We start from the raw sequence: 22,672 nt of genomic DNA on the forward strand, positions 1-22,672 counted from the left end.
CACTCCTTTATGTGTGACTTTCTCATGGGTGTCGATCAATTGACCATTTCCAAGGTGAGTCCATGAACTTCCCACTTGATTGTTGGGTCTCATATTGTCAATCTCCCTTGCCCCCAAACGCTAAACCCATAACCCTTCTCCACAGCCCATCTGAAAGACAGGAAATGTGATGAAAAGATGAAAAGAACAAATGAAAGGCCAAAAATGAAACCGATGAAGTTCCGAAGAGACTTCAAACAGAGTCACCTGTCCGATGTGCAATGGGCAGAATCTCTGTACCAAATCCGAAAGCTTGAGCTCGGATCGATTCGATAAGGTAAGTATGAAGAGAAGAAAAAGAAAAGAAAGCAAAAAGTCGAGGAAGAAGGAGATATTTGTAGTCCAGAAAGTCTTGGCGGGTTGATCTGGAATTTGGAATTTTTGGAATTTTGCACTTCACTTTCGATTAGGCAGCAGGCGCGATCTGCGAGGTGTGGCGTAACGTTCCTGCCTCTGATCCTTGATCTGTAAAACGAGGAAGGAACCGCCAGATAGTCGTTGTTTGAAGGTACGGGGTCTGGTTGGGACAGATTAAGATGAATCACAAGTCGCAAGTCACAATTAAGCAAGGCATTCATCCACAAGCGATTGTTTCGATTCATCATACATGATCACGGATACTGTGGTCTCTCACTATCCTGTTGTGGTTCTCCCTCTCTCCAGTAAGGGTCGATCGTAATCAAGAACACTGAAATTACCACCAAGGCTGTAAGACATACACAAGCCATGAGAGGGATGGATTTCCAGCCCAATTCCTTCAAGCGTTGAAGTCGAACCAGACACCGAATGCATCGACCATGTCTTGAATCGCATCAAAAATCTCCACATCGTCTTCAAGTGACGTTTGAGTTTCCTAGACCACCTGCGCCTCTTTCCACGGTGCCTCGCCCTGGCTGTATTTGTGCTCAAAGCCAAATATCTCCTCGCATTTGCGTTGTTGCTCTTGCAGATGCCACATCGCCGCCTCAAAGATCTCCCGTGCTTTGGCGATTCCTGCCAATCGATTCCGTCCAGCATAATCCTTCTGTTCCACGGCCAAGCGTCGAACTCGGTCATGCTTGGGGATCTTGCTGAGGGGGACGTATGTCTTCTGCCGAGCCTGTGCACGAGCCGTTCCACCCAGCAAGCCACGTTTGCGAATATCGGAATGTTCCTGCCACAGCTCTCTCAAGCCTCGCTTGATTCGAGCCTCGGATTCATTGAGTGTCAGATAGTGTGCTCCCATTACGTCAGCGAGGAGGTTGATTCGTTGTAGACATGCCCTGGTAAAGTCAACGTTGACCACCTGGTCGGGACTGGCTCCAATGAATGTGGGTGTCATGGTGGTCTGGGTCGAAGTCGGAGATGGGTTGGACTCGGAGAAGGAGATGTTATTGTCGGTCGGCGATGAACCTGTATAGTTAGCATATAATTCAGGTAATATGGTGTAAATCGCACCAAAAGGCTCCATGTTCAACACAGGATCGAAGGACTGGTCGTTGATCTGGTATTGATCAGATTGTGAGGCGAATGTGGACGCGAAATTGAGGAAATCAACGTCATCGTTGGAGAATTCTTCCATGATGGACTAGTATCTGCTGCCGCAGGGATGAGAGCGAGGAAAATAGCTAGGGAGTTGAGGATGAGATACTCATAAGTGAGATCACTGACACGAGATGAACTGATCTTACTCGGGTTGTTCCGTATGAAATCCCTTTGCTGCCCTTTGGAGTGCAGACACGTTTAGCCCATTGTTGTTCCACGTTGCAGACTCACCGCCTTGGCATGAATTCGCGTCGAAGGTAAGAAGAACGTCAGTCGAAGGTATGGAAAGTTGAAGCGTCTCAGTAATTCTGCTCATAGATATCCCATCCTACCTTGTTATCATGAGGCTTTATGCCTCTCATCATGGGTGTATACCATGGGAAATGGTCTCATTCTCTAGAGTCATTTAGGTTCCATTGAATACATCACACTAAACCGTTCACCATCATGGTCCCATGATATGTACAACGGTGTGGAATTGGCGTGCATAAGCTAAAGACCCAAGACTGATTAAGCGATGTGATATGACAAAGACGTTGAGATGATCAGCCTTTCTGGACATAAAAATATCCACTTGCCCACTTGCTCCTTCCTCTCACACCACTCTCTGCTTGTGAACCCCGCACCTTCCTCCTTAGAATTCGGGTGAGCACGCTCCTTCCCCGCTTGTTTTTTCCAGTGACAAGCCGCGGAGGCAGTCACGGCAGTCACGCAGTCCAACACAATCACAACAAGTCACTCTTAAGTCTGAACTGCCCCCAGACTAACTCAGACCAACCCAGACCGCAAGTCAATCTTCTTTGCTCGTCTCGACCTTTTGCACTAGACTTGCAGAGCATATCATCTTTCACCATGTTGATCGAGGAATCATACAAAGATGTGGCCACCACAGCTGATGGACAGGGCTCAATGCGTACGACATCTCCTACGTGACACTGACCACTCTATGACTCTTTGGCTTGTCATGAGCTGATCGTTTTGGTCAAGGTATATTCCTCTTCCATCCAGTCATCCATGGCTACCCTCAGGCGAAATTCCCAGGCGTCGTCGTCTTCTCAGAGATTTATCAAGGTTCAACCCACCCACCCCGACTCAAGCCAACTCACAAACAGCTAAACATCATTCAGTGACCGGTCCAGTTTCCCGTTTTGCTCGACAGATCGCAGGTCAAGGCTACATCGTCGCCGCTCCTAGTTCCTACCACGAATTCACTGGCCCCGAGCCCTTGGCATACGATGTTCCAGGCACTGATGCTGGCAACGACTGGAAGATCAAGAAAAAGGTGGCCGCATATGACGAAGACTCCCAGCTGGCAGTGTCATTTCTGCTCGGCCTGAAGACTTGCAGTGGAAAAGTAGGAGCCACAGGCATGTGCTTGGGTGGCCATCTGGCCTACCGCGCCTCCCTGGATCCTCGCGTCCAAGCCGCAGTCTGCTTCTTTGCGACCGACATCCATAGTTCTACCCTTGGCCTAGGCAAGAATGATGACAGCCTTAAGAGAGCGGGCGATATTAAGGGCGAGCTACTCATGATCTTTGGCAAGAGTGACAATCATGTCCCACCAGAAGGACGCGATCTTATCCGTAAGACCCTCCACGATATCGGCGTCAACTTTTCCTTTTACGAGGTATCTGGGGCGCAACATGCCTTTATCCGCGATGAGTTGAGCAAGGGGCGCTATGATCCAGCCATCACCAAGGTGTGCTTTGAAATGTTACTGGAGCTTTTTGGAAGACGCCTAAAACTCGATCTTGGAGAACCCAGTGGTGAGAAGCTGGTCATCGAGGATGTGTGCTGATATGCTCCATCACTACCGGGCCATAGATTATATACACCCAAAACGTAGAACCTGCACCTCCTAAGCATTGGAGATCTCAGCCTTTCTTTCACAATTTAGCCTCGCTCTTCTTACTATCCTTTTCCCCTGTAGTCTTGTATCCGAACAAGTATGCAGCAACCTTTCGGATCTGAACCTCCTCACTGCCCTCGGTAATTCTATACCGACGGAAATGTCGCCAAATATGTTCGAAGGGATAATGTCTTGAGTAGCCAACACCCCCATGCACCTGGATCGCCCGGTCGGCGGCCTCGCAGCACAGACGGTTGGCGTAATAGTTGCACATGCCAATCTTATGGCCCAGCTGCTTCTCAATGGCAATCCATGGTGACTGGCCAGTCTTCAAGCAGGCGGCTGTCACTTTGTCCATCTCCACAGCAGTGCGAAGAATCAACAAGCGCAACATCTCAGCCTGTGTAGCGAGCTCGACCAATGGCCACTGGATCGCTTGATGGGATGAAAGTGGTTTTCCAAAAACCTTGCGCTGATTCGCATACTCGACGCTCCGGTCAATGCAATACTTAGCTGCTCCACAGCTCGAGCTAGCTTGTCGAATACGGTTCTCGTGTGTGAAAGTTTGGGCAATCGCCAATCCATTGTCGACGGGTCCAAGAATAGCCGACGCCGGAACCTGCACTTTATCAAAGATGATGGTCGCATGGTCAGTTGGCATATTGAGTGTCCATTCGAACGACGCAACCTCGAGACCAGGAGTTTCTCTCGGCACTACAAACGCAGTGATTCCACGCGGCGAGCCAGCTTTGCCCGAAGTACGGGCAAAGACCAAACAATGCGTCGCATGGTGCATTCCCGTCTGCCATTTCTTGTTGCCATTGATCTCATAGCCGTCCTCTCCGTTAGGCAACTTGATCTTTTTGGCCGTCGTGTCCATATGTGTGGCGTCGGAGCCGTGGTGAATCTCAGTCAAACCAAAAGTGGCACGGAATTCACCGCGAATGCTGGCGGGAATGAACTTTTCCTGTTGCTCCTTGGTGCCGTAATGCTGCAACATGATGATGATGGGGTTGTTGCCCACCACACTGTGTTCGTTCTGCAGGTCGTTGGCCAGACTGACGCCGCCGCCATAGACTGGGTGTGATGCCAGGAAATATCGAATGGCACACATGTACAGATTGAGGTCTGGGTTGCCCGATCCTCCGAATTGCTTGGGAAAGCCAAATCGGTAAAATCCCGCCTCATCAGCCAATTTGCGTGCTTGTTTTAGGAGATCCTCCCAGTCGTCGGTCGGTAGGCCTTGGTTCTCCCATTGTGTACGTGAAGATTCTCGTCGATGGTCGAAAAATCGGTTGTTGTCGTTTTTGTGCTGGAGAGGGAGGATTTTGTTGTTAACAAAGCCGTCTATCTTCTTCAGATAGTCTTGAAGATCGTTGGGTAGGTCGAAATTCATGATGGGCGACGAAATACTTGTGAGAACGCTATAGGTGTGGAGAAGGTATCACTGTCGCTGTAGTTAACTGGTTTGCGCTCGTGTCGACCACAGCACCAGAATTGGTTTTCAGGTATGGATTTCACCCAAATGACCCTTAGAACATGGTAAGAACAGTCTCTTCGTGTGTTTATTAAAAAAGAGGTAAATAACTTTTTGTATGATAAGTACTTCCGAGTCAGTATGACCATCGACCAAGTGCGGAGTAATGAAGCTTGTTCGGCGAATCGAGGTTCTTGACGTCTGTGATACTCGGCCCTCGGTAAACCCAAAATCCAGTCTCTGGGACCCTGAACCACAAAAGAGCTTGACCCGATAGGGGCCTGCGAGACTACGAGGACTTTGGTGGAGCTAATTAAAGGCAGTAGGAGGAGGGACACGAGGGGGTAGTCAGCATTGGGACACAAACCACTCTGCACATCGGTGTCGGGCTATGGGAAATCGCTAGTTTATCTCCGTACAAGATCCTTGGTGGTGAGGATGACAAGTAAGAACTAGTAGTCAAAGTTACCTCCGGTCTTATTATGGGATCAATCACCCACAGGCCACATTCATTTGGCCACACGTGAGTGAGATGAGAGAACTATCGCCAGCTATTGGTGCACTAGATCGACTTGTGAGACGGATCCATTTATGCATACACGCGGACTGCGTGGACCTCGAATGTGACCGGGGACTACCTGATGAGCAGTTTGGATACTAGATATTGGATGAAGGGAATGGCATTGAAATCCAAACATCTCATGCCACACTGGTCTTATAGTGTTTTCCATTGGTCCATCCCTGCAGGTTAGGCCGGAATTCATACCCCATATACGGTTCTTTTCCTTTATAATCTGCAGAGACAAATTCGGCGCATATTTGGCGTAATCACACGTGGCTATCATGACATTGCTTGAACCCAATCAGTCACATCTCAGATTAAATACCTCGCTGATACACTTGATAATATGTCTGAACTTATTTTTATATCTCGCATCGCTAAACATGCTACGTATCCCCCTCATGAAATTGTCTTTTCAATCTCTAGACCTTGATCTTCAAACTCCAACCATGCTTGCACACTCGAGCCGCAGCGACAAACACGGCGCCAATCAAAGTTGTAAAGCCCAGGCACAGCTGTGCGACCAGCCAGCCGCTTCGGCCTCCACCGTTGGAAGTTAACAACGCACCACCAATCGGTGGACCAGCCAGGCCCGAGAAACTGAAGATGGAAAACGCCATGCCCAGTCGAACCCCACTCTTGCTCAGGTCATCATTCAAGCTCGCGACCGTAGTGGGCAGAAGACACTGGAATGCACCAGCAGAGAAACCAAACAGAGTGGAAAACGCATAGAAGCCAGACCTGGAGGTGACAGAGGTCCAGGCAAAGGCGAAGATGGCATTGATGCAGAGAAGTGGAATGACAGCGTTCAAGGGCCCAAAGAACCTGTCGGCCACGAAGCCCGACATCAGACGCACTGGAATGGCAGCGGCGTTGAAGACGATCAGAACGATCAGTGAGTCTTCATAGCTCATCTCGAGGATCGTGCGCGCATACGACGCCATGTAATAGTAGGTGAAGAACAAGCCACCGAAGACAAAACTCATGCCAACGATCAGCAGAGTATATGGCAGTTCTCGAAAAGCCTGCCATTCGACAATAGGGCCGGACCGTCGGGGCGGAAGTCGAGGTCGGATAAATGCTAGAACGACGAGCAACATACTGAGGTTGACGAAGCCGAGCACTCGAATTGTCCACGCGAAGCCGATCCGAGGTAAAAGCTGCCGTACAATGACGGGGTAGACGGCGCCACCGGCCGAATTGCCCGTCGACGTGATGGCGATAGCGAGGCCTCGATGACTGGTGAAGTAGGTGGTGATCAGACCCATGGTCGGCGTGAAGAAGATGCCACTGCCCAACCCCGTACACACCCCTTGGGCCAGCAACAATTGCCAAAACACCGTCGACAGGCTGGTCATGAATATCCCAATGATGTGCAGTACCACGCCCACGATGAAGGTTGGGATCAACAGTCCTGCGTCCAACGCTCGTCCGGAAAACGTACTCACTACGAATACCACCCACAATTGCACCGACCCCACCCATGAGATCGTCGACGGCGCCTCCCCAAGGGCCTCGGTATAGTATGTCTGGAAGATGCCAAATGAATTGATGTAACCCCTAAATAGGATCTTCGTCAGTTCGTTTATCCCCCTTTACTCGCCCACGGCGTTGTCAAAGGATGGCTTACCAGCTCGTGAAACTACACAGAAACACCGCCGCAACTTGTGTCCACGCCGTGAGGCCGCCATCAGGTGGTGGACCAGGGTCGACGATGTGGCGCGTGCTCAGACGAGAAGCAACTTTGCTGAGAGTATTGCTCGTGGTTCGCTTGATGTCTGTGGGCGAAGAGTCATCGGCCGTAATGGACCTCTCGAGGGTTGCGCCATGGTCCTGGCTGACTTGATCGCCGTTATTCTTCTCGACGATATCCATGTCTCGGCTGGACATGATGAATGGCCGCAATCGGCATCATGTGGTTTCAGTTCGATCCTTCACAACGACAGCGGCGACAGCGACAGCGACCAACCAATGCAAAACCCGACACCAACAGCCAGAGCAGTAATAGTAACAACCGACTGTCCTTTTTCACCGAAGCAAAAGCTCAAGACTTATATCGACCCTTGGTTGCCTTTTGCGGATGGGGGTGAGGCATGAGATGATGTGGAACTGAGATTGCAAGTATGATTGAAAATCGATCGATAGAAAGGGTTTGACGACCTTGACAAGCAAAGTACAAGACAACAAGATCGAAAGGCGCGCCACCCCAGACCTCATTTATTGGAGTACCCATACAGAGTACTTCGAGGTAGTATTCTTTTGGGATCGTCTCTCCCCACTGCTTGCTCCATCCGCGGGCCGGCGATGGGTGAAGAGACTAGAGACGGCAAGATTGCGAAAAGACATCCTATAGGGGCCGTAGTTCGCCCCGAGAAGTCAACAGGGTACCTTTTTCCCCAACTTGAAAGCCGGCTTTTATTAGCCGCATGGTCATCGTCATTGCTATCGGCATTTGTGTCCGATGGAGGTTATTTTTTGTGCTTTTGCCATCTTTATCTCTACCTCCTATATCCTGTCCTCATTAGTTATCTGTTCCTTTTCTATTCTAGCAGCATATTAGCCTATTTGGTTGGTCATCGACAAACAAATCTATAGGTAAAGGACTGACTGGCCTGGCACGCCTGGGGAGCCTAAAGCCACGCAACCCAAGTCAGCGTTTCTCCACGACCTGGAGTCACGCTAGGCTGTCGCTATGGTGCTTGTTTATGCAGATTCAGGGACTTTGGGGGTCGAGATCTGTGCCGCTTAGCCGGAACTTTGGGCAAAACACTCTTCCAATGCTGTTCGGCAAACTCACGTGACCGGACAACTTCCCTTGTAAAGACGAGGGTCTTTTCGAAGAGTAATGCCTCTCATTGGGATGCCTTGGTGGGGGAAATCGATAGAATGACGAAGCTATTTCCCCGCACGTGTGCCGATAACCGTCAGGCACTCGGTACCCTCATATGCATATCGCATACTTCCTATCTGGAAATTCAAAACACGTATAAACTCAATAATCAATCCCAATTCAGGCACAAAGATCATTATAAAGGTGATTAAATTCCCAGAATGGCTATATAACGCCGCGAAAGTTCAGGCTATACATTTTACATTATCTATCATACATGTGTCATCATCATCATAATCATAAGCAATATCAGTCCTCATAATTGCGGCTTTGGACGCTCCAGTACTCGCATTCGTCAATGGCCCAGGTGTCATGAACCAACTGTGCTACAACACCCTTGGACGAACCCCCTGCTCGTTCATTATTTCCTAGGCCGATAATCATGGTTTTGTTCCGGTCGCTGACCTGGCTCCAGTTCGGCCGATCATCATCATCATAACCACCATTCGGGTCTCCATGGACAATAAAACTGGTGATGTAGCCGTGAAACAGTCGAGCTAGTTGGCGCTGGGTGCTTGAGATCCTTCTCACGTCATTGCTCATCACCTCATATGACACCTGGTCGCCATGGCTAGCGCCCCCCAGTACCGTTCGGTTCACCGCCCAATGGTATAGGTAGACATTATCGAAGATGGCGGCGTTTTGTCTGACTGCACAAGAATATGCATATTGGCCGTACGCGGCTTCTAATCGTCTGAATTGCTTGCCCACCTTCCTCCACTCCACGTACTCCTTTTCAGGGTATATCTCGGCGACGGTCTCGTTGATGGTAGGAGCGGTGGCGCCAGTGGTGTTGAGGGTGGAACGGTTGAGCTGTGGGAGCAGAGTGTTGAAGAAGTTATCAAACTCTGTAGATGTTGACAAGTTCCGAGGCACAAATACCGATCCTTCGTTGGTGTTGAACCCGGTGAGGATGGTCACATTGCGAGGGGTATTCTCCAGTGGTCGACCAGGTACTAGCTCGCCGTCGATGACAGGCTGCCATGCCCACCGCAAGGAAGGACCCCACCGACTAAACACCGTGTCCGAGGCATTGAGAATGTTCGTGATGTTGGCCTTGCGCAGACATTTAATGTCTGTGCAGTTGACCTCCGACATGAACGTCTGAAATTGTTTTTCGTTGAGGGTCGAGTTATATGGATGGAGCGCTCTGGAAAAGGGCCCTCCAGATTCCATGATTGCACGGTGGAAGACTGTCTTGTTGTTATAAAGATGGTGTCCAATCGAATGAGCCCCAGCAGAGTTGCCAAAGACGGTGACTTGTTCTGGATCCCCTCCAAATGCTGCAATGTTCTGCTGAACCCAGTCCAAAAGCATCACTTGATCGTGAAGGCCAAGATTGAGGACCTTTTGCTCGTGCATCATTTCTGAGTTGAGAAATCCTAATGCACCAAGTCGATAATTGAACGAAACGCCGATGAATGGTTCAGCCCAAGAAACCATGGATGCAGTATCGTGATTTCGAGCCGCGCCACGACTGAAGCCTCCTCCGTGGAAGTAAACCCCAACAGGAAGGGGTTCGTTGATTTCGAGAGCTGGTCTGAAGACATTGACAGTGAGACAGTCTTCACTGCTACTATCAGACTCAGACGAATTGGTCAGAGAAGTCCCCGGGCAACTGTTTGGATTAGTAATTGAGCGACTCACTGATGAGACTGCTTGCACTGACCTTGGACCGTACTTTGAAGCTTTAAACGTTTCATTCGAATTGAAAACTGGTCTAGGTCGAGCGAACCTCAGTTCTCCCAACGGTGAATGTGCATAAGGGATACCCATAAACCCCTCAACGGCCGTGTTGAAATCACTGCGGAACATCATTACACCTTGGTAAGTACCTTGCTGAAGAAGAACCATTGGCACATGGCGAGGCAGATACAGGAAAGCGACGACTGCAATAATGATCAAAAGTGCCACGCCCGCAATGCTCAAGAGGATCAGCGACTTTGCGCAAGAGGAAAGGTTGCGAAAAAACTGCCATCGCGTCGGACGCAGTGATTCGGGCTTTGACGCGTCTATGGGTTGATCAGGATCCATTCTATCAAATATCACTGATGCTGTTGCGTCAATGAAGGAGGTGTCACCGGAGCAGATTCTCGGCGGGACTCCGGAGACGAGAAGAACAAAAGCGCGTCATGACTCTTCTCTCAGGTACATTTGTTTATTTAGAACACAAGCAAAGCGTGGCGATGAAGACTAAGGCGGGAATTGTGAGGTTTAAATGCTACCATGGTGACTGACATGGCCCACCCAGGTCGGGTGACGACTTGGAGCCGACGTGACTCCTCTTCGCACCGCCCACGTCGTGATGAATACTCCGTATTTCCTTGGGGCAATGACGAAGAAAGAGGCGCAATCACGAAATGGGGTATCGTGGAAGGGAATTCTAGAACCACGGAAGTGGGCACTCGTATGCAGGCGCGACGGCTCGGCAGATGATGATATCGATCACTTGTCTGACAAACAAGTCAACCCGTCACATCTTCTCCACGGACATCAATGACAGGACAATAGGCTTTGTAATCGGTGACTCCGACTCTCAAGACTGGCCGTAAGAGCGAATGGACGAAATTAATATTATTGTCAGACACAAAACCTACCCAAGGGCTAGAAAGGTGTCAGTCCCACTCCGGCGTCTCTGGCAATCGAAGATTTTGCTTGGGCGAACTTGGCTTTCTCCGTGGGTAGACGACTGGTCAGGAGGTCTTCGCGTAGGGGATCAACAGGGGAGATGCTCACTCGATTTTACGGAGTACTCGTACCCGTTAATCCAGGCCCTGACCTTTTTGCTTGTCGTATCCTAATCCAAATACTCCACGAATAGCATCTCTAGACCCCGACCTGTGCCGTTCTCCAAGGCACGGCTATGGCTAGCCGCGGAAGTCTGCAATGCCTCATCAGTTATTCGAGCCTGGGGCTGCCTGATCTTCAGGCCCCGGTGGATGCTCCGTGTTATACGCTCCGTGTTATACGATCCATGTTATACCCTCCGTGTTTTGACCCGTTTGTCCGTCCATCAGGTGACTTCACCAAATACTACGCATACACAGTCTAGACAAATTTAGTCAGAACTGTTGGCAAACAGGGTTCTTGTGTAACGGGCAAGTCTTCCTGGGGTTCCTGGGGTGCCGCGCTCACCAACCCCAGAGTGCTGATCCATTGCCATTGCCGTTTCTTCAGGTGCAAGCCACACACTTGACCAGATCTGTATCAACTTGTCGAAACTGTGGCGTATTGTTCGTTGATCTCTACTGGTGACCTTGGGCATTGCTCGAGTTGAGTATTGAAGGTTAGTGTGTCATTATTGATGCGCCGATATTTTCGGACCAAGTCTTTAACTGCTTGATAAATCATTTACCACTTGTCTCCCAAGAGGCTCCCTTTGCTGGGAGCTCACTGTTTTAGTTCTTGACAGGGGCGACAATGTGGAAGAGGACGAGAAGTCAAGGAAGGCCGTTCGACGTTCTCGAAGATTACCCTTAGATTAACCCGTGGGGGAGAGATCCTTTCTTGGAAGCTTGGAACTTGGGGTTTGAATCTCGAGTGGCGTATCTCCATCTCGGTACAAGAGACCGAGAAATGATCCTACAACAATAGACCATATTGATGTTGATCCAGTATTGAGCTTGGCTGCATGCTGTTCTAAGGCCATTAAAGATTCGGATCACGGGAAGGCTACTCGGAGTCGATTGCCCGAGCCGCATGAAGTCCCAAAGCTTGTCATTTCGGCCATATTTACAACCCCGAGGGTCTCAACTTGGATATTCTCTCTTGCATCAGTCCATCTCAAGCATGATGACCGTCATTACCGCAAGTCAATGCAATACGTGCTCCGCGGTCGCTTAACCACGCATGAGATGCGGGGGTCCCGAGTCAAGACTCTGACCCCGGGAGTGATGAGATGAGGTACTCGTCGACGGACCCTGCAAATACGTGAGGGGTTCCTCGTTCACTGCAACCTCAGGGACCCTAGTACCAGAGAGGATCTACCGACCTTTATCACCCCGCTCTTTCTGCAGCGCACTAAAAGGTTGGCAAATTTGAAAACGGACTTTCAGACACCGAGACCTTGGCGACGTGGTGCGAGAGACGTGTTACCGGTCAAGTCGATGGAGTGTATGTATCGAGACAGAGACAGTTCATCTGGAGGAGAGACAATCCCGCCCCAATGTCCCTGGTCTAGAAGAAGCACTCAACAGCTCGCGGGGTAATCGAATTATGCCGCACGAATTGGAAGGCCTGGTCGCGGAATATATCCATCCGTATCGAGTAACATAATCGTATGACATTGTCAGCTCGGTGCATTTGTGATGATTACTGTGGTCTGTTGAGTTTTGCTCATCTTCTCACCCTAGGCCTATCCCAGAGGGAAATCGGAAACGTAATGCCGCGTTGGATCGAGGTCATCATTAGGCCATCAATTGCTGCCAGAGTCACAATGTCGTCCCTGCGCTCAACACAGAAGTCGCACATTATTGTCTGAGAGTTTCACATTGGCGTGGGTGGTTTGAGTTGGCAGCGGGGATCTTGGATTTCGTACATTCACACTTTGTGACTCGCCCAGCTGGATAATACGCTTGTTGCCAGCTCGGCCTCGTAGTATCCCTGGTGCAGCGTTGCAGTCTGGGCTGCTTGGGTCAGTCGCGGTATGAATAATTGGCAGTGGCCTCGTTGGGTGATTCGCTCCGTGCCCAGCACGACAGAGTATGTCGAATTCGGACTATTTCATCTTGTACGACTGCCATGTAACTCTGAAGACAATTGAAGTGGATGCCCAGCATTGCAATGCCGCTGTGGGTTGCGAAGGGCCACGCTCGGTGTCACCATCACCGAGCAGTCAGCACTTTCGCGCTTGACCACCACGAGGGTCTTCTTCTAACGTGTGCTGCGTAGTCGATCCTTGTAGATCCGAGGCTTCCGCTTGCAGCTTAACACACTAATACGGCCGGCCATGCTTGAATAGGACTTACCCCCTCCACCTGCATCGGCCTCGACATTGCATACTACTCAGACCTCCATGGCAATATATAGATGGTCAATGGCTCCCGACTGTCCCCAGATTTCTGACTACGAATCTCACCCCTTCAGTTCCAGATACCACTGGGTCTCCACAGAGTGCCGAAACAATGGCTCATGAGAAATCAGCTTCTTCAACAACTCCACCTGGCATAGGGGTGCATAACGAAGACGTGCATTCCAATCAGTTGCATCCCCATCACCACCTCCACGCGCCGGAAACCTATCGCCCCACAACAGTTGAGGGTCAGCCAGCATATGCCGAACATGGAGCTCTGGTCGATCATAAAATTCCCCAGGAGGACACTGTGCAGGCAGCACCTGACCTTCTTTGGAGTCGAGTTCGCCACTTCATGAGAGAACCATTTTCTGAATTCTTTGGTGTTTTCATCCTCATTTTGTTCGGTGATGGCGTCGTTGCTCAGGTTGTTCTTTCTGATGGGACCAAAGGTGATTACCAATCCATCTCTTGGGGTTGGGGGTATGTGTTTGACCTTTCTCAAAGTGTGAATACCAGCTAACGCTCCCAGGATTGGTGTCATGCTGGGAGTGTAAGTGATCTCGCTCGGGATGAAGAGCCGTTCTGTTGACTTGTTATCCAAAGATACACATCCGGTATAAGTGGAGCGCATATCAATCCAGCAGTCACACTTGCCAGTAAGTATATTCTTTAACCTTGTCATGTCATATGTCGAGCTCTGAAAGGTTGGCTGGGCACTGATGACTGACTGTTTTGCTCCAGACTGTGTATATCGAAAGGTCCCTTGGCGAAAATTCCCAGTGTACATGGTTGCACAGGTCCTAGGGGCCATGGCGGCATCGGCCATCGTTTATGCCAACTACCGATCTGCGATTGATGTTTTCGAAGGCGGATCAAACATCAGAACAGTCCCAGGGTACTCGGAGACGGCAACTGCGGGTATATTCTGCACCTACCCGGCCCCATTCATGACAACCACAGGCCAATTCTTCTCCGAGTTCATCGCGAGCACACTGCTCATGTTCTTGATATATGCCCTTCAAGATGACGGCAACCTTGGAGCCGGGCCCTTGACACCCCTAGCACTCTTCTTTGTCATCTTTGGAATCGGCGCCTGTTTCGGCTGGGAAACAGGATATGCAATCAATCTTGCAAGAGACTTTGGGCCGAGGCTGGTGTCTTATATGATCGGATACGGCCCAGAGGTGTGGCGAGCAGGGAACTATTATTTTTGGGTGAGTTTGAGCTAGAGAATGTTGATTGTGCAAAGCTGATGTCAAGTCAGGTTCCAATGGTGGCACCATTCTGTGGGTGTCTCTTCGGCGGTTGGCTATACGACACCTTCCTCTTCACTGGCGAGTCTCCGATCAATACCCCCGCCATGGGCTTGAAGCGATTTTTGCAGCCCAACAGAAAAACTTGGTCAAACACGTATAACACTGCAGTGTGAGTGGTGGCAACAGAGATGAAAAGGATGAAAAAGACCATTAAGAGGCTGGATAAGAACTATGCCCATGTATGGCCATGGGAGAGGGATGTCAATATCATGAGCCCGCGAAAGGCTGAAGCCCAGATACTGTTGAAGGCAAACAGGGTGTACATGCCATAACACAGTCGAGGGCAAGTATGAATCATGGGCATTAGAACATAGTATCTGCTTTGAATTCTCGGTTGCGAACAATTAAGACAAAAGAACATTCGATAGCGACAGTCATTGGCCGTAATTTCAATTTCATGCGAGCCATCATGTTTTTTGCCCTGTCAGTTACCATGTGAGCATCACTCTGGCCTGACTGCGCCTACGATTTATGACCAACGACCCACTTGACAAACTTCGAGATGATTAGATCAGCCCGTTGACAGCCCAAGAAGCAGAATACGACAGAGCCAAGGTGAATGAGGTTGGACGTCTAGCACAGCTGTTGACTTCAAGCCAGCTTTGGCGAGGAATGACATAATCTCATCCATCGACACGCCTGTGCACGAGTCTAAAGAACAGTTTGTATTCCATAAGTTTATGTAGTGTTCAGTGCCTCCAAAGGATCTCTCACAGGCTAAACACTGGTAAGAGTTATCGTGCGTAGTCGTTACAAAAGCTATCTAAGTACAGCTTAAGTCTGTGAATGGACTAGCGCCTTGGCCCTGACATCGGATTCGCCGTAGCCCCTCCTAACTAACATCGGGCTTGTTCCTTCCCATTTTGTCATCAAACCTTAGCCGGGGAAATGGTTATGTTAGTGGCACCTTCCTGTTGATCAATTCGGCACCTTCCAGATCTTCGCCTGTAAAACCTCGACGTCGCTCATCTCAACTCATCTCTCAACCTGAACACAACAACTACAGAAGATACTTTAGACCATGCAACAACTGCGATAGTACTTCTTATTCACGTCTCGACAACCACGCGGACTCGTCCATTGGATAATCCGCCACCAGACGACTAGAGTTTGGGCAAACACCTACCAACCTAAGGCTTGGACAAAGGCCCACTTCAACCATCCGCCCTCGACAAAGCATACCAATTGTGTCACATTACGATCCATGATGCGCATCGGCTGGCTTTCGATTTAATATCGATCCGCATCTTCATCTCATCTCTCAAATACTCACTCCAGACTTCCCCGTCGACATGACGCCTAGATCCAACCAGTCCCCAAGTGTGGGCCAACCCACCCCTCCAGCTGTCCCCTCAGTCACCACTGGAACCACAGCTGTTGGGACCAACGACTCGGACAGCGACAACCAGCCTGAAGAAAGGCCAACTCATACTTCTGAAATCGGCACGCTGAAGAAACTACCCAATCACCAAACCGCCTGGCTAGGAAGTTCTTCCGGCGTCTACTTTGTCAACACAGTCCGCCGTGCTTTCTCCGCTGCTTTCGCTTCGTCCCACCTCGCCGGGCCCAATGCTGTCCCTGCCAGTGAAGATATCCTCACCGGCGAAGACGCTGACGGCCACTCGTACAATGGTCCTCTACACGAAGGTCCCTCCACAACCGATCCGTTTCCGCATTTGTTGGCCACGAGTTTGGGTAAGCCACCTGATCGCAAGATTGCCAACGATCTGGTCATGTCCTTTTTCACCACCTGGCACCCTCTATTCCCCTTCTTACATGGGCCCACTTTCCTCAAAGACATGGAGTTGATATATCAACGCCAGCGCCGACCTTCCACCACCTCCACCACTTCACCTGCCCCTCATGAGCTGCGCAGGCTGGTCACCTTCCAGCTCATCATCAATATTGCATCGCTCGACCGCTCCGACATCCATCTCCCCGCAGAATCTCGAATCAGATCCACCGCAGACGTCAGCCGTGTCGCTGGTTGCTTTGCTCTTTCACATGATCTATCCACCATTCAGGCCCTCCTGGCCGCTGAGCTCTACCTGGTTGCCTCTCTTGCTATACGTCAAGCCAGCACCGTCGCCGGTGCCATAGTCAAGTTAATTTACCACGCTGGTCTACATCGTTGCCCCTTACGCTACGCTCAACTTTCACAAGAAGATTGCGACATTCGAAAACGCATCTTTTGGTCAGCTTATGCCCTTGATCGCCACTGCAGTCTGAGTCTGGGGGATCCCAATACCATTCAAGACGATGATATCGATGTCTGTCTTTCAGGTCCTGAGCTACACAAAGCTGTCATTCGCCAATTGATACCCAACACTGATGCTCCAGCCTCACAAATGCCGCCGCCCCGTCTCGCGACTGAAGATCCTAGAGTACAGAATAATGACGGGCCTGAAGCTCGAGAAAAGAGAACCAGAGAAGCTGCATTGACAGCATATGTCCAATGGAGCAAATTGACCGGTCAAATCATCGAAGTCTTCCACAAAAGCATCAATCATCGCTTTCCCAAGCACCAACAAATCCTGCGATTGACAAGTGACATTGAGACGTGGTGGAATGACTTGCCCCCTTTCCTCACTGGCGAAGCGGATTCTGAGAGCCTACCAGATCCTGAGCATGCTGATAACACCGGCGGATCTGGCGCACATCCATCCACCACTGCAACTGGGCATCCAGCCAGTGGAAGCACGACACCCCATTTTCCCTCTCAGCAGAATCTAGCCCCATTCTTCAAGATTCTCTACCATCGATTGCTCCTTCTCGTCAACCGACCACGCCTTTCACTTGACCAGTCCACACCAGAATTTCAGCATGGTTTACAGGTCTGCATTCGTGCCTCCCGTGGCATCGTCACCGGTCTTAAGGAGCACAAACAGAGTGCCCAGTCCATGTTCCTTCCAGGACTACTCTCCGCGGCCTGGATGTCAGGCCTCATCATCGCCTTTGCTTGTCAACTGGGCAAATATGCCAAAGCCCGAGCCCTGAGTGACATGCAAGCGTGTCTGAATCTCCTCGATGCCATGAATAGCCGCTGGTATACAGTGGGCAACTGCCACAAGGTCTTGTCGCTGCTTCTGGTCAACATCCAAGGACGCAAAGCATCCATCAACGGATTTCTGACCATTCCCAAGCCCTCTGCCGAAAATTCCTCTCCCTCTGTCGATGTCGATCCTGTCCAACCCAGCCGCAAGCGTCAGCGCACCAATGCTGACGAAGGCCAGACCTCGCCACGCAAGTCCTCTGGTGTTGACTCCGCCCACAGCAGCCCTGTGCAGCCGCCGTCCAACACCAACCCTCCCCGGCTGAAGCACCACCCGTCCTCCACCAACAACTCGACTCCGTCCTGGGCGCCATCTGCGACCTTCGAGACAAACAATCCATCTGCCCTGTCCAATCCCAGCGGCATCCACGCGTCGGCCTTTGACTTTTCCCAGTGGGATCGTGGGCATCCGACCACCCAACCGCAGTACAATCACGGCATCGGCAGCGCCGTGTACGCCACTCCACAGGACCTGGCGTTTGCGCAAAGCACAATGAATATTGCGTCTGGCTCGGGGCTCGGCGGGGCCGCGGCTACTAGTAATAATAGCAGCGGTGACATACACAATCAAGGCACCATCACCGAATACTCAGACCCCATGTTCTGGGGGAACATGGACTATAACGTGACGGATATCTTCGGAAGCGCCACATGGGAAAACATGACGGGCCCGTTTGCGCCTGGCGGCGGCGTCAACACTGGCTGGGAGATGTAGTGCAGGAAAATGTCTCTTAAAGGGGCGTTGCAGCAAGAGCAAAGTAACAACTATGTGGCAGAATATAAGATTAATCTATGTTAGACAGGCAAAAGGTTGTGGCGGGCTAAGCGAGATCTGCAAGCCAAGGACAGCTGAGAAGACGGGAATCAAAAGATACGAGGTGGCGCATTCTTTAGGCTTGGGAGCATACCGGCAACCCACCAAGGATAGGGAACGTGATACACGCGAGCGGATGGGCGTGTCGAGTTGGCTGACAAGCAGCTATCAAGATGTCTGGAACGATACCCCCATTATGTAGTAGATATACTTTTTGTAGGCACCGGTTTAAAGGCAATTTCTCGTCCTTGGGATTCAGTCCTGTGTCACAAGTGGAGGTAATTCTTCTTGCAAGTTACCTATGGCGATGAATTGAGTATCACCAAATTACAGTCTCTTGGGATCTTGGTTGCACCTCATCCTCCAAGTGTCCCTCCTTTCAAAGATATTCCATCATAGTTCGACCCTGAGCGTTTTGCATAGTAACTCCTTGAGGTATAGACGTTTTGCCATCCGCCGCCTCGCAACTAAACGCCTGAGTAGACAACCATGAAACATGAAATGTACAGATGGTTGATTCCAAGCGACGAAATAACTCCCACATCGCCATACAAGATATCCACGGGCCATTCGAGACCAGGAAATCGCAAAATTCATATCCCATAATCTCATATCCAATCACAAATGAATCTCTTATTCTAATATCGACATGCCATATCCACGCCTCACCAGAACAGTCGCCGTTGCACATCACTGTTGAAGAACCCTGTGTCAATCTCCATAGGAGCTGACTCTATGGCATGGTTCGGTGGTGATGACATGGCCATGGACATTGCCATTCCCATATTCATCAGCATGTTATTGTTGCCCACTTGGTCGGGCTGCGCCCAATGGTTATTATTCTCAGCAAGTGATTGCAGGAGGAGTGCCTCGGCGTTGAGAGTTATGTTGCTTGAAGCGTCACCACGTGTGGCATCGGGATTTGAACCGGAGGCATAAAGTGAAGAGTTTTGCCACGACTGGAGCTGACTAGATAGTCGCTGCTGCGGGTGTTGATCATACTGCTGACCTGGAATGGGGGAATGGCGGGCCGCCGACGTGACATTGATAGGTGTATTTGTTCCGCTACGATAAGGATCTGAGGACAGGGATCGGAAGTTCTCGTTGTTGCGGTTATTATGTTGAAGACTCGCGCTAAATATGCCGTCCAAGGCTTCTCGCTTCAGATCCATGGACGATTGACGAGAGGTGGGATTCGAGTTGAGGAGACGAGCATGGCTAACATTGTCGAGAGAGTCACGTGCTGACGCATGTCGGTCGGTGCTGGGCGGTTGACTATGTATCGCGCAGTCTTGTTGCCATCTTCGGATATTCTCGACCGTGTCGAGTGGAAATGATTCCCAGTAGTCGATGCCGGTCTTTTTGTTCAAGACCGGAGGTGAAGATCGTACATTGCGAGGGGAAGGCGATGTTGAGTCTCTGGATGCCTGGCCAACTCCGGCCGCATCAGTGAGATTCAGACTTTCGGTGGCATTGTCGAGCTGAGCAGCAGTGACGAGTGGAAGGAGTGCAAGAAGTAATGACTCGGCTTCGTGGAGACGGTGCTCTAAGCCTTCAATGTATCCTTTCGCAGGGCCACTAGGAGAATCTGTCAGTGAGATGAAACGTGAGAGATGAGGAAGATCGCGAATGGAAATGGAAACGGAAGGATGAAGGATGAGGGACAAGGATGAAATCCATCGTCCTTGCGTTCGCTGATGCGGGCATAGACGTACCGTTTTCGTTGCTCTGGCCAGGTACACTGTATTCCCGCAGCTTGGCACTGAAGGCATCCGGATCTGTTTCAGTGATAAGTAATCAGCTCATGATCATTCTGTAAACGATGAAGAAGAGTGCCTCGGTGGCATCCTCGAACACAGGGACTTTGTGCAAATTTGCAACGATCGGCGCTGTGAAGTCGATGGCTGCCTGCAATCCCATAATTGAAATATTTGGCAAAACAATCTACCTGTCCCTGAATTCTAACACCTTTCTAGGCTATAGACGGGAAGATAATTGATGAGAACAGGGTATAGAGACATGGTCCTCCCCATTGATTCGGCAATCAAAAAAGATGATAGAATAAACATACCTATCGCCACTGCACTGTAAAAGGTCAGCTTACGACGAGCTCAAGAGCACCATGGGATGATGAAATCCCATGACAAAGAATAGCATACCTTTTGCTTTTTGGTTCGGCAACCGTTGCAGGCGCCGCTGATGCGAGAAGGCATCTCGAAATTGGGAATGGCTTGAAAACCACGTATTTAGATATTCCAGGGTTTGGAGATGTAGAGGATCCGGTCAAGATACTTGTGAAGGGAAAATCAACAATATAAACTCTGGTGTATGTCGACCTAGAGGCACGCTCTCATAGCCTGAATGCAATAGACGTGACCCCCGCTGCCTTGACTTGGGTTACTCAGCACTTACGAGACGCGAAGGACGGATAATTGCTTGGTGAAACCAACTGAATGTGAGGGTATTTAGGCCAATAGTGGTTTCTGGGCTCAGATCTGGTTCTTCGTAGGATGTCAAATGACAAATGGTGCAGCAGGAAATAGCGAGACGTGGCAGGAGAGACAAAGTTTTTGGTGATAGAATGCGTTCCAAGCTCTAACGGGACGATTGCGCATGCATTAGCCTCCAGGAGGGTCCTTCGCCAACAACGGAAAAGCAGTAGCAGCAAGTCGGAAGCCCTGATGTGAAGCTGTGGTAGTGGAGCAAAGATGTGGGGATTCGTCAATTGAGCGTCCGTGATTTGAAGGAATGGAGATCTCTGAGCGTGAAGGATTTAAAACAGATGCCGTTTGTTGGGGGTAGGGGAATAACGGTCGAGCTAGCACGAGATGTGATGGCTGTTGCGAGGGTATACCGCCTGTGAACCATGCAGGGGGAATTTCTCGTGCCAATCGGAGGTTTGTCGCCGGAAGGATCAACAGAAGGATTGTCGGACAGCGTATAGAGGTTTGACAGGGTCAAATTGTGAACGTGAGAGTTGTTGGACCGAAAAGACGTCGTACAAGAGGATTGTACCAAGCGGCCTTTGTGCTGAAATTTGCTGATCCGTGGAATCAATGTGTATTTAACTTAACAGCATACGACACTGTGCGATGAGGTATGAGTGACTTTGATGAGAGAAGCAAGGAATGTCCAAGCAGTATACGTGGACAGGCGGAGATAGGATTGAGTGGAATGACCAAAGCAGCCCGGGGAATCGTTTGGGGAAAACCTATAAAGACCGATACGATAGGTTGAAGATGCTGTAAGGGTCTGGAGCTTGTGGAAGATAGGTCCGAGCGAGGTGTGATAGGAGAATGATATGTAACCTCGACAATGTAGATGAGAGATATATGGTCTCGAGTATACGTCACTGGTCGCTTTCTGAAGGAAGACGAGGATGAGCGGAACCACTTTCGAGGTATATCAAGGGGACCAATCACTTGATGCACCTGGGAATGATATAGGAGACCTTGGCAGCCTTCTCGTGAGGCATACGTCAGAGTAGCGGAAGATGGCCGGCCTCGTTGACGATGCGTGAGTTCGGCTTTTGTTCGATGATTGTTGGAGAAAGAGAGAGATTATTGCATGATGGTCGGAGTAAAGGGTACCTAGGGAGCGAGTGGATGAGGTTGAGACAGTGTTTTTGATACAAGACGCGGTGGGTATTCCGGATGGTAAGAAGGAGGATGAATGAGAAGAAGTGGAGGATCAAGTGGAGGATCAGGAGGAGGCCGGGGAGTGGAATTCTGACCAATCCTGTGGCAGGAAGGCGATCGTAAGTGGCAGGCGCTACTGATGTCGCTGACTGTGGCCGCTGTTAGGACCTTAATGCGGCAATAGGAAATGCGTACAGGGCACAGACGATTGGCGAGTTGTAGGATACGAGTTTCAGAGTGCGGCGCTATCATTCGGTGATTAGTTTGAGGAAGTGGATGGCATTTCTGATGACGATGGTGGTCAACGGGAGGATTCGAAGACGAGTCAACTCTTTGTCGCTATAGTAAAATAGGAAGTTGCAGGCATATATTTGCAAGGGTCTTTATTAATCAGACGCTACTACCAATAGTGTTTGGACCAGAGAGACAGCAACGCAGCTCGTACGAGTAGGGCTGCAAGGGTGCCACAGCCCGAAATAAACTCTCGTGCGAGCCAA

The 22,672-nt window shown here is 50.2% G+C and overlaps 8 protein-coding genes across 10 annotated transcripts; 3 read left to right on the forward strand and 5 right to left on the reverse strand.

Annotated features, from left to right (window-relative positions):
• Positions 1 to 651: 651 nt before the first annotated feature.
• On the reverse strand, positions 652 to 1,812 carry PV10_04348. Of its 2 annotated transcripts, XM_016368894.1 has the most exons (3): positions 1,670 to 1,812; positions 1,477 to 1,616; positions 652 to 1,431 (listed from the first exon to the last, which is right to left on the reverse strand). In XM_016368894.1, exons 2-3 carry the CDS (start codon positions 1,598 to 1,600, stop codon positions 893 to 895), a joined length of 663 nt encoding a protein of 220 aa, XP_016224682.1. In that variant the 5' UTR covers positions 1,601 to 1,616; positions 1,670 to 1,812; the 3' UTR covers positions 652 to 892. The 2 variants fall into 2 exon arrangements, with proteins under 2 accessions (XP_016224682.1, XP_016224681.1); XM_016368893.1 differs by having other exon boundaries at positions 1,477 to 1,812.
• Positions 1,813 to 2,245: 433 nt separating this feature from the next.
• On the forward strand, positions 2,246 to 3,462 carry PV10_04349 (uncharacterized protein). Its single transcript, XM_016368895.1, has 3 exons — positions 2,246 to 2,476; positions 2,551 to 2,634; positions 2,691 to 3,462. Exons 1-3 carry the CDS (start codon positions 2,416 to 2,418, stop codon positions 3,359 to 3,361), a joined length of 816 nt encoding a protein of 271 aa, XP_016224683.1. The 5' UTR covers positions 2,246 to 2,415; the 3' UTR covers positions 3,362 to 3,462.
• On the reverse strand, positions 3,450 to 4,962 carry PV10_04350 (uncharacterized protein; the record flags this gene model as incomplete). Its single annotated transcript, XM_016368896.1, has 1 exon — positions 3,450 to 4,962. The coding sequence occupies exon 1, from the start codon at positions 4,806 to 4,808 to the stop codon at positions 3,450 to 3,452; it is 1,359 nt and encodes a 452-aa protein (XP_016224684.1). The 5' UTR covers positions 4,809 to 4,962.
• Positions 4,963 to 5,788: 826 nt separating this feature from the next.
• PV10_04351 (uncharacterized protein) lies at positions 5,789 to 7,655 on the reverse strand. Its single transcript, XM_016368897.1, has 2 exons — positions 7,082 to 7,655; positions 5,789 to 7,011 (listed from the first exon to the last, which is right to left on the reverse strand). Exons 1-2 carry the CDS (start codon positions 7,339 to 7,341, stop codon positions 5,874 to 5,876), a joined length of 1,398 nt encoding a protein of 465 aa, XP_016224685.1. The 5' UTR covers positions 7,342 to 7,655; the 3' UTR covers positions 5,789 to 5,873.
• Positions 7,656 to 8,499: 844 nt separating this feature from the next.
• Positions 8,500 to 10,508, reverse strand: PV10_04352 (uncharacterized protein). Its single transcript, XM_016368898.1, has 2 exons — positions 10,011 to 10,508; positions 8,500 to 9,959 (listed from the first exon to the last, which is right to left on the reverse strand). Exons 1-2 carry the CDS (start codon positions 10,373 to 10,375, stop codon positions 8,591 to 8,593), a joined length of 1,734 nt encoding a protein of 577 aa, XP_016224686.1. The 5' UTR covers positions 10,376 to 10,508; the 3' UTR covers positions 8,500 to 8,590.
• Positions 10,509 to 13,464: 2,956 nt separating this feature from the next.
• PV10_04353 (uncharacterized protein) lies at positions 13,465 to 14,784 on the forward strand (the record flags this gene model as incomplete). Its single annotated transcript, XM_016368899.1, has 5 exons — positions 13,465 to 13,835; positions 13,885 to 13,905; positions 13,959 to 14,011; positions 14,097 to 14,569; positions 14,620 to 14,784. The coding sequence occupies 5 exons, from the start codon at positions 13,465 to 13,467 to the stop codon at positions 14,782 to 14,784; spliced, it is 1,083 nt and encodes a 360-aa protein (XP_016224687.1).
• A 970-nt stretch (positions 14,785 to 15,754) lies between these two features.
• PV10_04354 (uncharacterized protein) lies at positions 15,755 to 18,771 on the forward strand. Its single transcript, XM_016368900.1, has one exon. The coding sequence runs from the start codon at positions 15,964 to 15,966 to the stop codon at positions 18,436 to 18,438; it is 2,475 nt and encodes an 824-aa protein (XP_016224688.1). The 5' UTR covers positions 15,755 to 15,963; the 3' UTR covers positions 18,439 to 18,771.
• PV10_04355 lies at positions 18,762 to 22,500 on the reverse strand. 2 transcript variants are annotated; one of them, XM_016368902.1, is made up of 5 exons: positions 22,382 to 22,500; positions 20,697 to 22,324; positions 20,609 to 20,622; positions 20,253 to 20,315; positions 18,762 to 20,115 (listed from the first exon to the last, which is right to left on the reverse strand). In XM_016368902.1, the coding sequence occupies exons 2-5, from the start codon at positions 20,748 to 20,750 to the stop codon at positions 19,203 to 19,205; spliced, it is 1,044 nt and encodes a 347-aa protein (XP_016224690.1). In that variant the 5' UTR covers positions 20,751 to 22,324; positions 22,382 to 22,500; the 3' UTR covers positions 18,762 to 19,202. The 2 variants fall into 2 exon arrangements, with proteins under 2 accessions (XP_016224690.1, XP_016224689.1); XM_016368901.1 differs by having other exon boundaries at positions 20,697 to 22,500.
• Between the last annotated feature and the right edge of the window lie 172 nt (positions 22,501 to 22,672).

This window comes from Exophiala mesophila (assembly GCF_000836275.1).
Source record: "Exophiala mesophila strain CBS 40295 unplaced genomic scaffold supercont1.3, whole genome shotgun sequence".
Taxonomy (NCBI): Eukaryota; Fungi; Ascomycota; class Eurotiomycetes; order Chaetothyriales; family Herpotrichiellaceae; genus Exophiala; species Exophiala mesophila.

Excerpts from the sequence above, each read along its gene's own strand:
- PV10_04351 (XM_016368897.1), bottom strand. The coding sequence starts at position 7,341 with ATGTCCAGCCGAGACATGGATATCGTCGAGAAGAATAACGGCGATCAA. Across the intron at positions 7,012-7,081 it reads CTGTGTAGTTTCACGAGCTG|GGGTTACATCAATTCATTTG; the intron begins GTAAGCCATCCT and ends GATCCTATTTAG.
- PV10_04349 (XM_016368895.1), top strand. The coding sequence starts at position 2,416 with ATGTTGATCGAGGAATCATACAAAGATGTGGCCACCACAGCTGATGGA. Across the intron at positions 2,477-2,550 it reads TGATGGACAGGGCTCAATGC|GTATATTCCTCTTCCATCCA; the intron begins GTACGACATCTC and ends GTTTTGGTCAAG. Across the intron at positions 2,635-2,690 it reads CTTCTCAGAGATTTATCAAG|TGACCGGTCCAGTTTCCCGT; the intron begins GTTCAACCCACC and ends AACATCATTCAG.
- PV10_04348 (XM_016368894.1), bottom strand. The coding sequence starts at position 1,600 with ATGGAAGAATTCTCCAACGATGACGTTGATTTCCTCAATTTCGCGTCC. Across the intron at positions 1,432-1,476 it reads GTTGAACATGGAGCCTTTTG|GTTCATCGCCGACCGACAAT; the intron begins GTGCGATTTACA and ends CTAACTATACAG.
- PV10_04352 (XM_016368898.1), bottom strand. The coding sequence starts at position 10,375 with ATGGATCCTGATCAACCCATAGACGCGTCAAAGCCCGAATCACTGCGT. Across the intron at positions 9,960-10,010 it reads GCTTCAAAGTACGGTCCAAG|TTGCCCGGGGACTTCTCTGA; the intron begins GTCAGTGCAAGC and ends TAATCCAAACAG.
- PV10_04355 (XM_016368902.1), bottom strand. The coding sequence starts at position 20,750 with ATGCCTTCTCGCATCAGCGGCGCCTGCAACGGTTGCCGAACCAAAAAG. Across the intron at positions 20,116-20,252 it reads TGGCCAGAGCAACGAAAACG|TGGCCCTGCGAAAGGATACA; the intron begins GTACGTCTATGC and ends AGATTCTCCTAG.
- PV10_04354 (XM_016368900.1), top strand. The coding sequence starts at position 15,964 with ATGACGCCTAGATCCAACCAGTCCCCAAGTGTGGGCCAACCCACCCCT.